The following is a 15,235-nucleotide window of genomic DNA, read 5'->3' on the forward strand; positions in this document are numbered from 1 at the left end:
CTGTCTGTTGCCGCCTCTTGTGGCTTGTCTGAGCCATGATCAGCTAGTGAAAATTCCGTAGCCTGGCAGAAAACAGCAGCTTTCCTTGACTACATATGGAGTGCAGATGGCTTCTAGAAGGATATGGGGGCAAAAAGTAGCTGGGACATGCCCTCATGAGTAGAGGGGACAGTTGGACCTCTTCAGTTAACCATTTCATGTCCTAAGTCTGATAGGACTGCACTTCAGTTCCTACAAAGGCCCTTCAACAGGGCCCTCAAGATCCCTGTCCAGATGTGCTAAAAAGCTTCAGCCTCCACTGATGGTTCTGTTGAGTGGCATCCAAGCTCATCAGAGCCACACTTTGAACAGAGTTAAAACTTTCTTATGCCAAATAAGATTTTTAGGCATATAAATATTTATCCAAGTATATTTAGGAGCCAGAAATGAAAATGGCTGAATTTTAGCACAGCTAAACGTAATCCTCAGTATTGACCAGCTGTTTCTTTGGGCTAATGGGTTTAAGCCAGGAGGAATATTATGATAATCAAACTCTGTGTTGCGCAGGGACTGCATGGATATTTATCTAGGTTCCAACATAAAGGTCAACTTGCAGCTCATGTTTGCTCTTGGGTGGAATTTTTTTTTTTGCAGTGTAGAAATATGTTCTGAGAATTGAAACCATGACTTGCCTGGTTTCCCTCTTTTTGGAAAAGCTATTTCAAAATCTTACAGAAATGCTTCTGAAGCACATGAAATTTTTTGGGGGGGAGGGGTTGTGTGTTCTGTTAAATGGCAAGTGGTTTATGCTAAAGATCCTGCCTTTAAGATAAGACTTTTTTTTTTTCCACCCTGTTACTACCTTTGGGAGTCAGTATTACCTGAGACCATCAGTGCTGGCTCACAACTGAAGTCCATATAGCTTATCTAATTTCTAGAGCAGTTAAAACAGTTGAGGGAGGAGGAACAAAACGGAGCATGGAAAGATTGATGTTTTGCCCTCAGTACGTGGCTACTGCCCATTTGCAGCTCAGGAACTTCCTGAGTCAGAAAAGGCTCCACTGAATATAGTTTTTTAATGGATGTATTCCCTTTGAATTAATCCAATCTCCATTTGAGCCTGTATGAATATTTAGCAAATGAAGTTTCTTTTGCAACATCAAGGACCATCTTTTAGTTGGGAAACCAGGCTTTTCTGTCAAGATTGCTTCATAGTCAGATGGTAAAAGCAAATATTGGTGTCCTTTACTCAATGCTTAGTCAGATTATTGAAGATGAACATTCTTTGATGTCTGTCCAGTGTAGTAATTGCATAGACATCAACTAATTTTTTGTTGCCTCAACTGAGATAAGTGAAGTGACCTTCTTGCAGGTTTTGCAGCAATGTTCTTTGAAAGGGATTCATTATTTACCCATGTCTATTTGTGCTCAACCATCTTCCTTAAGAGGTTACTTTCTGGATTAGGTGTCTATGTACTTTACTGAAGATTTTCTCAGCTTTAGTGCATGTTCTGGTATTTCTCTGCTTCAGTCCATGTTTGGGTATGGTGGAGGCTGTAAAACTAAAGTGTCACACATCTGATGGTATTGTCTGTTAGCCTTCACGTGCGAAGCCTCTGACAAGCTGTCACTGGGTGGCAGTGTCTTAAGTAATGGCTTCATTCACCAAAGTTCTGGTTTGCTGAGATTGGGGACCTGGCACTCTCAAGTGACAGATGGAGCCATAATTTTAATTTTTACATGATTTTTCAAGATAACTTTACATATATATGTCCAGTCCCCCACACATCTGATTATCTATATGAATTGATCTTTTCTGTACAGAATGGGACCATCTGGTTCAATATCCAAATTATCTGGAGTGAAGTTCTGTATTTGGCATAAGGAAATACTTTCTGCAAAAGATGAAGTTGCAAGAAAACAAAATTAGATCTGCTTTCTTGTCAACACTTGATACTTGTACCTTGGACATGTAGGGTGAAAAATCCTTAGAAAGACCTCCCTGTCTTCCCTACTCTCATTAGTTTTCTTTTCTCCCCGAAGGATTTAGTTTTCATGAGGAATAGGGAATTCCTTTGTTAAAATATATGGCCTTTCAGATCTGAATATGAAGTCTCAACCCTTCAGAATAGTTTCTGGCTTCATGAAAAACCTAACAAGCTTAGAAAAATTTTGCTCAGTAGAAGTTAGTTGAAGAAGACTCAATGTAAAATGAAGTTATACAGGAGAAAATGTTTCTAGTTAGGGCCATGCCAAGTAGTATCGTTAAATGTTATTCTGAGAAGGCTTTGTTTTAATAAGTATTCTGAAAATAATATGATTAAATTCAGCATGAAGTAGGGTAAAGTAAAAGGGTGTTTCTCTTCTGTGTGAAAGTGTTTATAATGTTTGGACATGGTAACTGCTGACTCTTGGAGAACTTAAATTTGCAGCTTAATGTTTATAAAAAACTAATTTCTGAAACTGTATGTCTGAGTATTAACAAGAATAGTGTGATATTTTTCTTCTAAAATTATTATCTTTAACTTGTTGTCCTTATTTCTCTTTCAGATAATCCTAGGAGAGACTCTCTCAGTCTTTTATAATAATTTGCACTCAAATTCATTTGTCAGAAATAACTACATAGCCACTATTTACAAAGCCATTGGGACCTTCATTTTTGGGGCAGCTGCTAGCCAGTCGTTGACAGACATTGCCAAGTACTCCATAGGTAGACTGCGTCCTCACTTCATTGCTGTGTGCCAGCCTGACTGGACACGGATCAACTGCAGCCTGGGCTACATTGAGAACTTCACTTGTCATGGAGACAAAGCAAAAATCAGTGAGGGAAGGTGAGTATGACTGACCTTGTACACTTGGTTGTGTAACATGTTTGTTAACTTGGGACAATGAGTTTGGTAATGGTGCTGCAGGTTTTGTGCTTCTCCTAGAATAAATTTATTGTAATTTTAAACACTAAACCCTGTCTAGACAGTGGGGGTTTTTTCCCAATTTGTGAATGCCTAAGTGTGTGTTTGTTTCTGCTTCTTTAGAAAATGTGTGATTGTCTTTTTTTTTTCAGTTTCAATTGGCTTTTATTCGTGTTTCTAAAATGTCTGCATCCCAATGAAGCGAACAATTTGAAATCTACTGTATAGATTGGATGTAGAATAGCAAAGGAAGTGTTTTCACCTTGGAATGAAAGTGATAAAAACTGCACATCTATATAAATATATGCAGGACTATTAAGAAAATTACTCTATTAGTTTTTCTCACTATTAAGAAGTTTTTAATCTTAAATACTTATCTGCCAGTTCAATTGCAGCAATATACTGTGGAAACAAGAATAAAGCATCTGACACTTCAAACTTCAGTCGTTGTGCCATAAACACTGTTTTGAGTGCTATTGGAAATATTAGAAGTATGTTCAGAATAATTTGAGTTGCTGGAGCTTTCTGCAACCTTACCTTTATAGAGACTCCTTGCCATTCTTTTTCCAGACATTCCATATACCCTCTTAGTTAGAACTTCTCTCTTAGTGTAGTTTTTAAGTAGATGTGTGTAGTTTTGCTCACTGTCCTCTGTGTTCCTTGACTCTTCTGGCACGTGTTCCCTATAATTTTCCAGTAGCATGTATGGTATTTTTCAGTAGCCATAGGAAAACGCTGTTGAAATGTGAATGGCTGTTGATGGTAGAGGAGCAAGTGCATGGATAGGCAGTAGAATAGTACGCTGGGTATGTGTGACAAGAGATTGGTGGCAGGGGGTACAGGAGTGGCTTCTTTGAGAAGCTGCTGTGTCCCACAGAGCCAGTACCAGCCAGCTCCAACTCTTTAGTTTAACTTCTTCATGAGTCTAAAAATGCTTCTTAAGTGTAAAGAGGGGCATGGAGAAAATTTGAATTGGTCGTGATGACTGAAATGGTCCTGAAATAATCTTTCTGGGTTTCGGGGATGCTGAAAAATAAGAGTTAGCATATGCTTAAACAAAAAAATTTTTCTTGTACGAGAATAGTATGGGGGAGCAATGACGTAGTGATCACTTACCTTGTATTCTTCCCTGTGCTTTGACATCTCAGACTTCTATATTGGAAGCAAGATTTGTTTGTCATCTCTTAACTGATCAGCTGTTAGGTTTGTATTTCCAGCAACTGTGGTGTTCCCCTTTTCTGTTGCTACTGTTTCCCCTAGAGAGTGATGTGAGAGGGCTCTCCTGTTTGGTAAGAGGTTGCCTTGAAGTATTCACTTGAGTGTGAGCTCGCTTGTGGGGCTTATGCTCTCAATTAAGGTTTTGCATGCACAGGAAGATGTAAACCAAAAGCTAGTGAGTGGTCAAAGAAGTGTAGGATAGATTAAAGTGGGACATTGTCCTGTAGAGGTGTATGACCTGGATGCAGTAATCCAGTAAATCTTTCAGGGTTTCCTACGGAAACTTTCAATGATCTTGGGTCATGTGCCCACACAGAAGCCATATGCCTGAAGGCATTAACCTTTCAGTTAATAGCCCAGTAAGAGGAGAGTGGTGGATTGCAGGGAGTTTTTTCCGGGAAGCTGGAAGAGGTCAGTAGTCTCTCAAGATGTAATCCAGAGATGAATTTCTATATCAGTTGACAAAATTATTAGTGGCAAACCTACTACCATCTACTCTAATTTGCATAGATTAAATAGGCAGGTAGAAATGCAAAGAGAATGAAAACAGAACAATCATAGTGTTGCATGTAAAATCATATGTTCTGAACTGAACCTATTATTCCTGTATACTAGTAAAACTTGAGGTTGCATTTGAATATTTTTAAAGATTCATGCTTGAATGTACAGTCAGAAAGACAAATTTTTTTTTTATTATTTCGTTGAAAATAATGAGAACAGTGTAAAAATCCATTGTGTGCTTCCATTATTCATATTGTATTTTCTGATTAGTTATCTCCTCCCTTCTCATTTCTTCTTACAATTTTTTACTAATCAAAAGCATAAAATAGTTTTGGTATGGAGCATCCCTGAGTACATCAGACTTCTTGTTTTGAAATAGAGTAAGAGTGTGTATGTGGAAGAGATGGATGTAAGGTGGAAGTTTCTAAAGGATACTTTGGAAGTGGTAGAGCAATTAGGTAATCAATCAGTGTTTCTATTTCCTCCTTAACAGTAAAACTGGAAGGGGAAACATTTGAAGTAGTTTATTTTTTCCCACATGAAGATTAAGGAGTAAGCTGTGTAAGTTCTTTATAGTACTGGAATATGTAAGTTTGGTTCAAAATGGGTTCAAAACACCATTTGCAGGAACTTCTAGAAGACTAACCTCAAGAAAACAACCTGTGTTTCTAGAAGCCCGTAAGTTTTATGGTTGGAGGCAAATATATTGCATATTATGTTCCAGTACTGTTTTATGTAAATCTGATGTTTCCAATTCTTTGCATATGTCTACTCTGTTATAACATGGGGGCATGAGAGAAAGATAGTAATTAGATTTTACTGTACAGTAGCAAGAACAGTATTACAGTACATGCATGCTTTATCAGGAATATAGACCAATGGATTTAGGATTGATTGTCTAAATGAGTAAAGTGCCCATGAGTTATGGTTAGTTTCAGTAAGGTTTCACTTCCTAACCTGAGGTTAATAAGACAGGTCTTGCTGACTGAAGCATTTTGTTTGCTGTATATCGTGCTGAAAGCAGTCCTCCTCAGTTTTAAATGCCTTAGGTTCTCTTTGACAACTTTTATAGTACGTTTACACTTCCATTACTGGTGGCTCAGCAAAGCAGAGGATCACAAGCACAGTTGTGTGCTTAGTAAATCTTTCATATTTGTTGAAAGATGCATGTAAGAGTTGGCACATATACATCCAAGTTTGTCGCACTTGAAGATCTCTAAAATATGCATGCAATTCGCTGGTTATATAAAAAATTGCTAGTTAAATATTAACATTATAAACTACTTTTTTTCTGTACCTCTTTGTAAGGCAATCCTTTCTTCAGGCAGTGTTTGGCATTTATTTTAAGTTAGACACAGAATCTTGGAATGAGCTACTCAATGGCATTTCGCTGAGGTGAATGACTTGTACAGAAGTGCCATCACAAGCTTTTATGGAGTTGTTGCTAGGTTTGATGTCAGCTAGTTTTGTGTAGAGCTGTGCAGTATTCCTTCCCTCTGAATAAATATTAAGAGTAGTAACTCAATAAAGGTGCCTGACCTGCCTTGTTTTAGTTTCAGAAAAGTAAATTTGATATAGAAGCACAAGTTTAGTGCCTATGAATGAAGAGAGATCAAAGTCATGGTGTTCTCTTGTCACTGGTGCTTGCAATTAGCATGTCACTTTTAGTGTACTAGTATGTACTTTACTGTTGCTGAATTGCCTTTAAGGTACTTTTCTGAGCACCTATAAAGATAATGACTAGTCAGTTGGCTGTTTTCCCTTTCAAATAAGCAAAGCAGGACTCAGTAAAATAGGTAGGTGTGCCAGGCTATAACCCTGATAAAGTGGGGGTGTGAGTGAGCAGTGTTTACTAACCTCTGATCTCTTTGGCTTTTGCAGCTTCCATTTCTGCACATCTTCCTTTTCTTCTGGCTTTCCACTGCGTACCTTTGCTTGGCTTTGAGTGGGTTGGCAAAATACCCAAATTCCTCAAGGAGAAGTAAGCAGATAGGACAGATGATGGCTTCTCCATTTGTTATTGGTAGCTAAGGCATATTTCCCAAACCTGTCTGCTCTAACCAGTTCATGGCAGATTGTTCATACATCCTGTTAGCTTTCCTGCATCCAAAAGACTGAACGGAAACCACAGATGTTCAGCAGCAGCAGCTCTGAATTAGTATTTCAGTGTTCCTCTGGTGAGTGTACTTTGCTGTAGTTGCTGGTGGTCTGAAATGAGTATTTAAACAGTGAGGCTTGAGTGTCCAGTAGAGTAACAAAGGAGAACATCAAGTGCTGCTCTTTTCCTTTAGTATATGAACACTTGACTGCCCTGGAATAGACTTATTTTTTAGCATCTGGCAGAGGGGAAAAAAGACAACTTTATAAGGTATTTGTTCAGATAAGCTGAAATATATTGTGCTTCAAGATTTCAGTGGTGACAGTGTGCCTTCCGGCTTTATCATTGGGATGTACCAAACCATGGTGTGGCAGTACTAACTGGTGGCTCCCAACTCATTTTGGCAAACAGGAATTGTGAATTCAACATTGGTTGCCTTTGTGTAGACAAGCATTTGTAATCTCTAGGAAGTAGGATCTGGAATCCGGAGGACACACTTGACAAGACCAGCCTGAACCTGGTAAAGGTCAGTGTTAGTTGTCATCTTAAGCAAAGGAGTATTTCCTATTGGTTGTAAAATCTGATCTCAAAAAAAAGTAAATGTGATTTAAATAAAAGTTCTGTCAATTTTTTTTTTTTTGAGGAGGGTGAGAACTTAGTAATAATGGTAGGTGTTTCTCTCCAGTTTCATAAAGTTCTTTCTACAAGCAAATAAAAACTAAAACAAAATCAAACACAACTCCCTAAGCCTTCCCAGCAAAAAAGCCAGTCAAAGTTGAACAAAAATTCTACAAAACCAACGAAGAATACCAAAACCAAACTTCGGGTTTAAGTAAGACTAATTCAAATATTCTTTCAATCACACGCAACATAAGTGTTATGTGTGACTGAAACACAAACAATGTAGCAGGTGCTACATAAAGCTTACAGTATTTTTAGAACTTAGTTTAGGATTGTGCTGGCCCTTTGGGATGTGTATGTATATATATAATTTTATAAACTTGGCAGCACAAGCTGCACATTAAAGCCTTGTGTAAAGGTCAGGTGTATTGAATATGATACTATTTAAACTTATATTTTATCCACAAAATGTTAAAAATAAGTGTTGTAGCATGAAGTATGCTATACTCTTACTCTGTGTCTGCTGAATAATTTCACAGGGACAGTAATCTACTAGGGTATAATAACATTTTTCACTCATGCAAATGATGCCTTCCTAGAACTTCAAAGCTTTAAAGCATACTTCTTTTCATTTTCTGGATTTAAAATAATTTCCTGAAGTAATAATGTAGGAAAAATAAGTTTACAGTGTCTGTATTCAGTAAGGAATGAGAAACAGAAATTTGCTAATGCTGTGCTGAACTTACAACCCTTGAAAGCAAAAGGCTTTTATTTAACATGTTCTTCTTCTTGCATGTTCAGTGTACCTGATTTTCTGTTGTGCCATAGTGGGTATGTAGGTCTCAAACAGTTTAACTGGGACAAATCCTAACTTACTTAGTGGATACAAGTTTAATAATAAATTCAGATACCTGGTAATTGGGTTATAAAGCTATTCTTCATAGTTTTGTATTAACGTGAAATACATATTTTTATACCAGTGATGGTGAAAACTATTTTTAAAATAACTTTAAAAAATGTCACTGGAAAAAGGATTAAATAATTTCAGAAAATAAATATGCTGGCTTCTCTTGCTTCTCATAAAATATCATTTTCTACCCTTTTGAGTGTAGCTTTTGAGTCACCTTGCCCCCATTATTATTAATGTCCCCATCATCTTTAAGACTGTGGAGATCTTGTTACAGTGACTGACAAGAATGGGTTAAATATTTCATTAATGTGGAGGTAGCTGTTTCAACAAAGCCCTGTGAATACTGATCCATTTTTTTAACCATCTGAGGGACACCCTGGCTCCTTCACATGGCTGTTAAAAGGTATCTAGACAGCCTCATTATGGCATCATCTGCCTCCTTCAGCACCACTGGATGCATGTCTCATGGACTCATGGGCTTGTCTGGCTTTTACATAATCATGGTAAGATCTTCGGTGGCTGGATGGTGACTCTCGACCCTGAATTGTACAACTAAGCATGAAGACCTGGGAGGCTGAAAAGATCTTTCTACTTGCTGACCTTCTTTAACACATTCGCATTTTGTTCTTATGCTTCTCCAGCTGCACCTTATGATGAGTTAAAGGAGAAGGGTCAACATATGGTTTAATTTATTGAAACCTTCAATTCACTAACTTCTACTCTGAAGTTTATTTATTGAGCTCTCATTTAAGGTACAGATTTGGAGGCATTCCTGTCTCTTAAAACACGTACTGTTGAGGTATTGCTGTCTTGTTTTGGTTTTTCTTTTGAGATGCAAATATGAGGACTTTCTGTTACATTCATATATAAGATCTGGGTTTTTATAATTGCCAGATGTCCCTTTGTGATGGAATTTTACTGTGCTTTTGGACTGCAATTGAAAAATCTGGTTTGAATTTCAAACCTGGGTAATTGTTGGGTCCAGCTTTTGGGATTTTTAAAAAAAACAATAAAACTTAGTCTTCAGGAATGCAATTCCAAACCTTATTTCACATTTCTGAAACTGAAATATTGGTACTAGTTCCATAACAATGCAGTTTCAGTGTTGTATGAAGAGACAGTTCAGGTTTCTGTTTCTGAAAGTGGAGGGGGCAGTATTCATTAGAGGAAAAAGATGCATATAGGAAACATCTCACCCCCTAATTATTTCATGCTCTTTAAGAAAGCAGGGCAGTTATACACATTTAGCAATGATCTATACTTGTCATGTAAACCAAGCAGCCTTTTTATTCCAGGAGTGTAAAGTGCTTAAGTATCCTGCTCTTAGACATGGAACAGTTGCAGATGGGAGGCCGTAAGCGTAACATGTTGTTCCTCAGTCAATACACTGCAAAGCTGGGAATGGGAAGTAAGGGTCCAGATCTTTTCTGGTGAAGGATGTGAAAATATATGTCTAAACAGTCCTTTGAAAGACTAGCCCTTCATGCAAATAGTTTTAGGTATGGTAGCAAGTTTCTATGTGAGCAGTTAAGAGTGTGTGCATGCAGTACTTGTGTGCATATATACCATGTTTTGCTTAACCTCTGTTTCTGAACAAATAGAAGTAATGTGGGTGATCCGCAAATGAGTACTGGCAGTGGATGTACTTAAAGTGGTTGCATTAGCTGTCTCCTCTAGTATATATTATGAGGAATTTGCTTAAGACCTTTTGTAGCTGAAGTTTGAATCATGTTGTTAACCAATTCTGAGAACATTGTTTAATATTTCAGAACTTTAGAATGAAGCTGGAACAAAATCTTTATTTATTGTTCCCAAAAATCCATCTTTTCCCTTAATGGGATAAGTGAATATAAAGGAGGAACAGAGCAGTGGTATGAGTATTCAGAGGATGAACTGAATGCCAGCATATTCATGTAAGTTGATAATGGCCTTCTAATGATGCTAAATTTGGTTGCAGTTTGCAGTACAGTTTCTTATAAAGCTTGTTGCTTTAACATTGGGTAAACTAACTCTCCTCAGTACAAATTCTTGTACAGTGTAGTATTTTTTTCCCATTTATAATTGTCCTGGGTATGTGTGAAAAGGCTCCTTAATCTACCTGCTTAGGCTTCCTGAGTTTACTAAAAATTTTTCTTAAATGCAGTATTTACTATATTTTAGCTGAGCAGTGCAGCTTTGTCACAATAATGCAATCACTAAGGTCTAAATATTTTTGTTAGATATTAATTTTTTTAGCTTCTTTTGCTGAGTGCAGATATTGGGGTGGGACCTAAAAGTTTAGAGTTCTGGGTTTGGAGCAACACTGAAGACCTCCTGACAAAGTAGATCCAGGAATACATCCAGGAAATTGGTCTTCCTGGGTTATTTGTCAGCTAACTAAGCATGTACATAGAAATTAAACCTTTAAACCTGAAGTGGTACAGATTATGCCATATTGTAGAAGGCTGCTACTTCAGAGGCACTCTGTGCAGTCTGAGCTTTATTGGCCCCCAAAGCAGACTTTTACAGCTAGCAAGGATGTGTATGTGTGTGAAACACTTCCTTTTAAGTTAAATTTAACCTTGGATATTTGTAGCTCTCTAATTTCAGTCTGCCAGTTTTCTATTTGTGGTAACAAGCAGCTGTCAAGGTTCATAATTATAATTGTCATACTAATGTACATATTCATATTACAACTCAGATGTCTAAAGGGAAAAAATAGTTCCCTGCTTCAGTTGATGTATTGCTCCCATGCTGACTGCACTCAAAACAAGCTTTGCGTAGTCTGCCATTACTCAAAATGTAATCTTCAAAGGAAGTTTTTAGGAAGTTTGAGGCTGACTGTTTTGACCTTGATAATTTATTTCAAAACAATTGCCAAGGTGGTGCCCTTTACCAATCATTTGCCGGGAATTTGTCAGCTGTGTTCATAGCTGTTTTCTCAGGTTGTAGCCCTGCATGTGCTGTGAGTGCAGTTAAATCACTGAGCAGTTTCCAGTAGCAGGGCGCCCATGCCACGCAGCTGGTATGGGACTAACCCATGTAACTTTGTTTGAAGTTCAACCAAACTTTTGAAACGCTTATGTTGTCTGTTCTGTGTACCCCTTCAAAACTGTAACCATGTTAAAACAAAAAACAACTACAAACCCACAAAACCTTTGCAAAACTTCCAAGGCTTATAAATTATTTACTTCTGTTTTAATGAATGCTTTTCTTTTCCCTTGTTTCATTAAACAGCAATTGGTTTGCTCTGTATTTTTTCAACTTAAGTCAAGAGACCGAACATTTGCTTTAATTTAACCTATCTCTATTAAATAACCTGTTTCTCCTTCTCCTTATCAGTCTCCCTGCCTGTCATTACTGGGAGTATTTCTAATAATGAAGTATTATTTTGCATTAAAATTACATGCCTTTTATAAAATGTACCAATATTCTATTTTGAAACTTCTTAAAGCTTTGTTGAAAACAAACGGCATTTAATGATTCAAGCATAACTAAATGGATTACTTCTCATCTGGCAGTTTCCATCAGCATCATGAAATCAGAAATTTCTGATGTGTCAGACTTAATATGTGTTTACTAGAGGCATACTGGTATGCTGTGTATAGCACTGATTATTTCTTTTATGGAGCTTTCAACCTCTGAAGTGCTCTACACTACTGAAATTTCTATGTATAGGAGTTTTCATTGGAGGCTACTTTACTAGTTTTCACTTCTGAAAATATACATGCAAAAAAAAAAAAACCCCAAAAATGGAACCAGCTTGGATACCAAAGCATTTGAAAGGAATGAAAGGCCACACATGTACTACTATTCAGATGGTGCAGCCTTTTCCTTAAACACTGCTTTCACCCATATGCCATTACTAGTATTCAGGATATACTTACAGTCCTAATGAAATTATTCATCACATCTGAGAAGTGGAGCTTAGTCAGGGCAACTACACATTATTTTACATGGAAGGAAAATAAGAGATGGTAGTGAATAAATGCCTTTAAATTTAAATATTTAAGCCTGGCAGTGCATGTTGAAATGGGGCTATACTTGGTCTGGGAGCAAAAGGAGCTGCCTTTGCAAAAGAAACTAACTGGTGGTGGGGAGAATTGAATCTGAAAGGTGAGCATGCTCTTATCAACTGAGATGTAGTTCTGCAATCTGGATCTTGTTTGTGATCTTACATCTCTTTTGCCCTACTGTGAATTGGACCTTTTGTCTAGTGATAGGTAACATTCATTTTCATGACTGATACTAAAACTCCTCCCCTTTAGTGGGTTGCAGACAAAGGTGGGCTTGAAATCTATTTCAGTAGCTTATCATGCTTAAGGTCATTGGAAATCAAAATATGTGCCTTGTGTTCAGTGCATCCTGAAATTTATTTGGAAGCTAGCTGTGGCCAACCAAGCAGGTAGATGCATCTTTTCATTCATAGGATTTCACTGGTTTGCAAAGCTTATATCTAAGGTAATAGGAGGACGAAGTCTCTTAAGATGAAACTTCAGGTGTGTATAACTGTACCAATCAAATAGTACTGAAGGAACAGGTATCCCCTGAATGGTTCTCCCACTGCCACCTTTCCTTTTCCCCTTCAAAGATTTAAAGAATCTACTGAAGGATGTTCTGCACTCTTGCCAAGCACTTCTTGCTCAAAGCAGGTCCTTAAAGAAGGAATAATACATAAATCCCTGATTTAATAGAGATTATAATTTTCTCTCTTCATTATGTAAACTAACATTACTGCCAATCAAAAAAGTATTATGTGGGTAAGTTATGCAGACATAATAAATGGAACAGGAACCCGTAATCTGATGCATGTGAGAACAAGCTACTAGTCTTTAGAAATGTTGGTTTGAGTACGCCTTGCCGCTCTTTTCAGTTTTACTCTTTTCCTGAGATGGGATACTAAGAAGAGAAGTAAACAAAGTCCTAATTTTTATTTTCTTCTCTATTGGAGGAGGCTAACTAGAAATGTAGTGGAAAGTTAAACTTTCCTTTTTTGCATTGAGTTAAATGGAATGATAAAATCAGACCTGATGAAAGATAACTTGTTTTGTAATGGTTTTGCAGTGTGCATGAGGAAATTGCAGCATGCAATTTGGTTGACTTTGGAATACTGAAAACTCAAAATGTACATGTTTGTGTGTGGCATGAATGACAGGAGTTGGTAACTTCTTGCTCCCTAGGAAAAAGTTAAAAAAATTTGGAAGTTCCATGTGCAGGTTGACTGCTGCTTATTTAAAAAGGAAAAAACCAGTAGGAGTATGAATTTTTTTTTTTTTTATTACTGGTTATTTTGCAATCAAGTTTATTCCCCTGGTACCTGCTGATATAAACTTCAGCTGTCAGATGGAAAATAGATAGCTTAAGTAGTCATTGCTCAGCTAGGTTGTTCCATCAGTGTGTAGTACGTTCTGTTTAAATAGAATTTACAGAATATCTGCACACTTGAATGTATCGTCAGTTAATTTCTTCAGTTCTCAGAGAGTAAAGAAACAAACACCCATCAAATCACACCAGCAGAGGCTTTATCCAACTTCATAATCTGGTCAGTCTAGCAGTGAAGACAGCCCTTGTAGTACCTAATGCTGAGTAAAACTACTTGATGTTGATCCTGAGCTTGGGAAAAAGTTACATTATACCCCTGTTTCTTGCATTGTCTGCAGCATTTGTTTCAAAGGCTGGTGGCTAGGAAGGTGGTTAGAAAAGATACCTATCTCTTCTTAGAACCTGTTAGGTTGGGTTTATGTCAGTAGGGTAAGCAGGGAAATTTAATTGTGTGCGATAGGCTGTAAAAGGAAAAATGTGGTAAGTCTGCAAAAACGTGGTCATGGTATTACATCATGTGTATTAAATGTCAGCATTGGCAGTTTCCTCACTATCTGCCACTGCTTAAAGCAGAGCTGAGTGGATCCACCCTTCATCCCAGATATGATTAGAGAATTGCGCAAGATACTTGCTATTAAATGTTAGGTCTCGTGTTGAAAAACCTGTCAATAAAATTTTCCAGATGAGGATTACTGATTTGGAAAGACTGGCAGCATTTTCCTATGTGTAAGTGTATGGCTTTGTACTGAAGTGTGGGTATGATTACTAGCAGAGAAGGAAGAAAGTGGAGAAATTGGGAATGCTGTCTTTTGAAAGTGAGGTTCTGAGTAGTTCCTGGTATTGTTCAGTGGGTGAAGTGCTTGTGTATTTATTTAAACTTTTCTTCGCAATAATAACAAAAGTGCTTAATTTCGGAGTCCTCAAACCTCTTAGCCCACACTGATCGTGCGAGTTGTAGCAGTGCAAGTTGTCCAGCACATAAGGAAAGAGTGGATCCTGGGAGAACAAGCTGATTGTCGAATACAGAGAAAATTGACTTTAAAGAATGTGGTGCTTAAGCATAGAACTAGGACTTTAGTAAACCATGGCACTGAAATACTAGGACTATTTCACTGACTTTTCATGTGGCTTGCTTGTCACAGGCGTTGGCTTACTCAACACAGGCATGCTGAGCTGCAGCACTCTGGCATTTATTCCCCTCCAGATCATGGAATGGGTAACACAAATGTCAGTGGAAGCTTTGAGTCAGTCTAGGAGAATCCAGGGAACTTGAAGATGGAAAGGACTTTCTGGCTAATCCAGTTGGGTGTATTTATTTGCTTTGATATGGGAGTGTGCATAATGTTTTGCTGAGATGCCTCTTTTTCTCCAAGGGGTCATTCCATAATTCTGTAGTTACTTTGGGAAGATTTCCTTATCATTCAGCCTCTGCCAGGTTTTTTGTGGCACCACAGGATCCCTTTCTTGTGGCTTATCACTGTCATTTACTTCAATTTCTCACCATTTAATGTTCCACTGTACCATATGTGTTTAGCTGTTCTCTAGTCTTGTGTTTCCCAAGGCTATTAATTTCCCTGTCAGATTCCTGCACTTGTCTTACAGTTTCTGCACATTCAGGTGTTCATACTAAGACATTAAATGAAGACAAGACATCAAGCTTGTTTACTGAATTCCAGTGTGCAGTAATTCACTTAAGAA

At 37.6% G+C, this 15,235-nt stretch overlaps 1 protein-coding gene across 2 annotated transcripts in view; it reads left to right on the plus strand.

Annotated features, from left to right (window-relative positions):
* The window catches only part of PLPP1 (phospholipid phosphatase 1), a 62,376-nt gene that overhangs the window by 29,183 nt on the left and 17,958 nt on the right, over positions 1–15,235 (plus strand). For both annotated transcript variants that reach the window (XM_039566946.1, XM_039566947.1), the window contains exon 3: positions 2,530–2,810. In XM_039566946.1, the coding sequence (XP_039422880.1) occupies positions 2,530–2,810 (281 nt within the window). The remainder of the gene's footprint in view (positions 1–2,529; positions 2,811–15,235) is intronic.

The sequence above is a fragment of the Corvus cornix genome, chromosome Z, assembly GCF_000738735.6.
Source record: "Corvus cornix cornix isolate S_Up_H32 chromosome Z, ASM73873v5, whole genome shotgun sequence".
NCBI classification, from domain to species: Eukaryota; Metazoa; Chordata; class Aves; order Passeriformes; family Corvidae; genus Corvus; species Corvus cornix.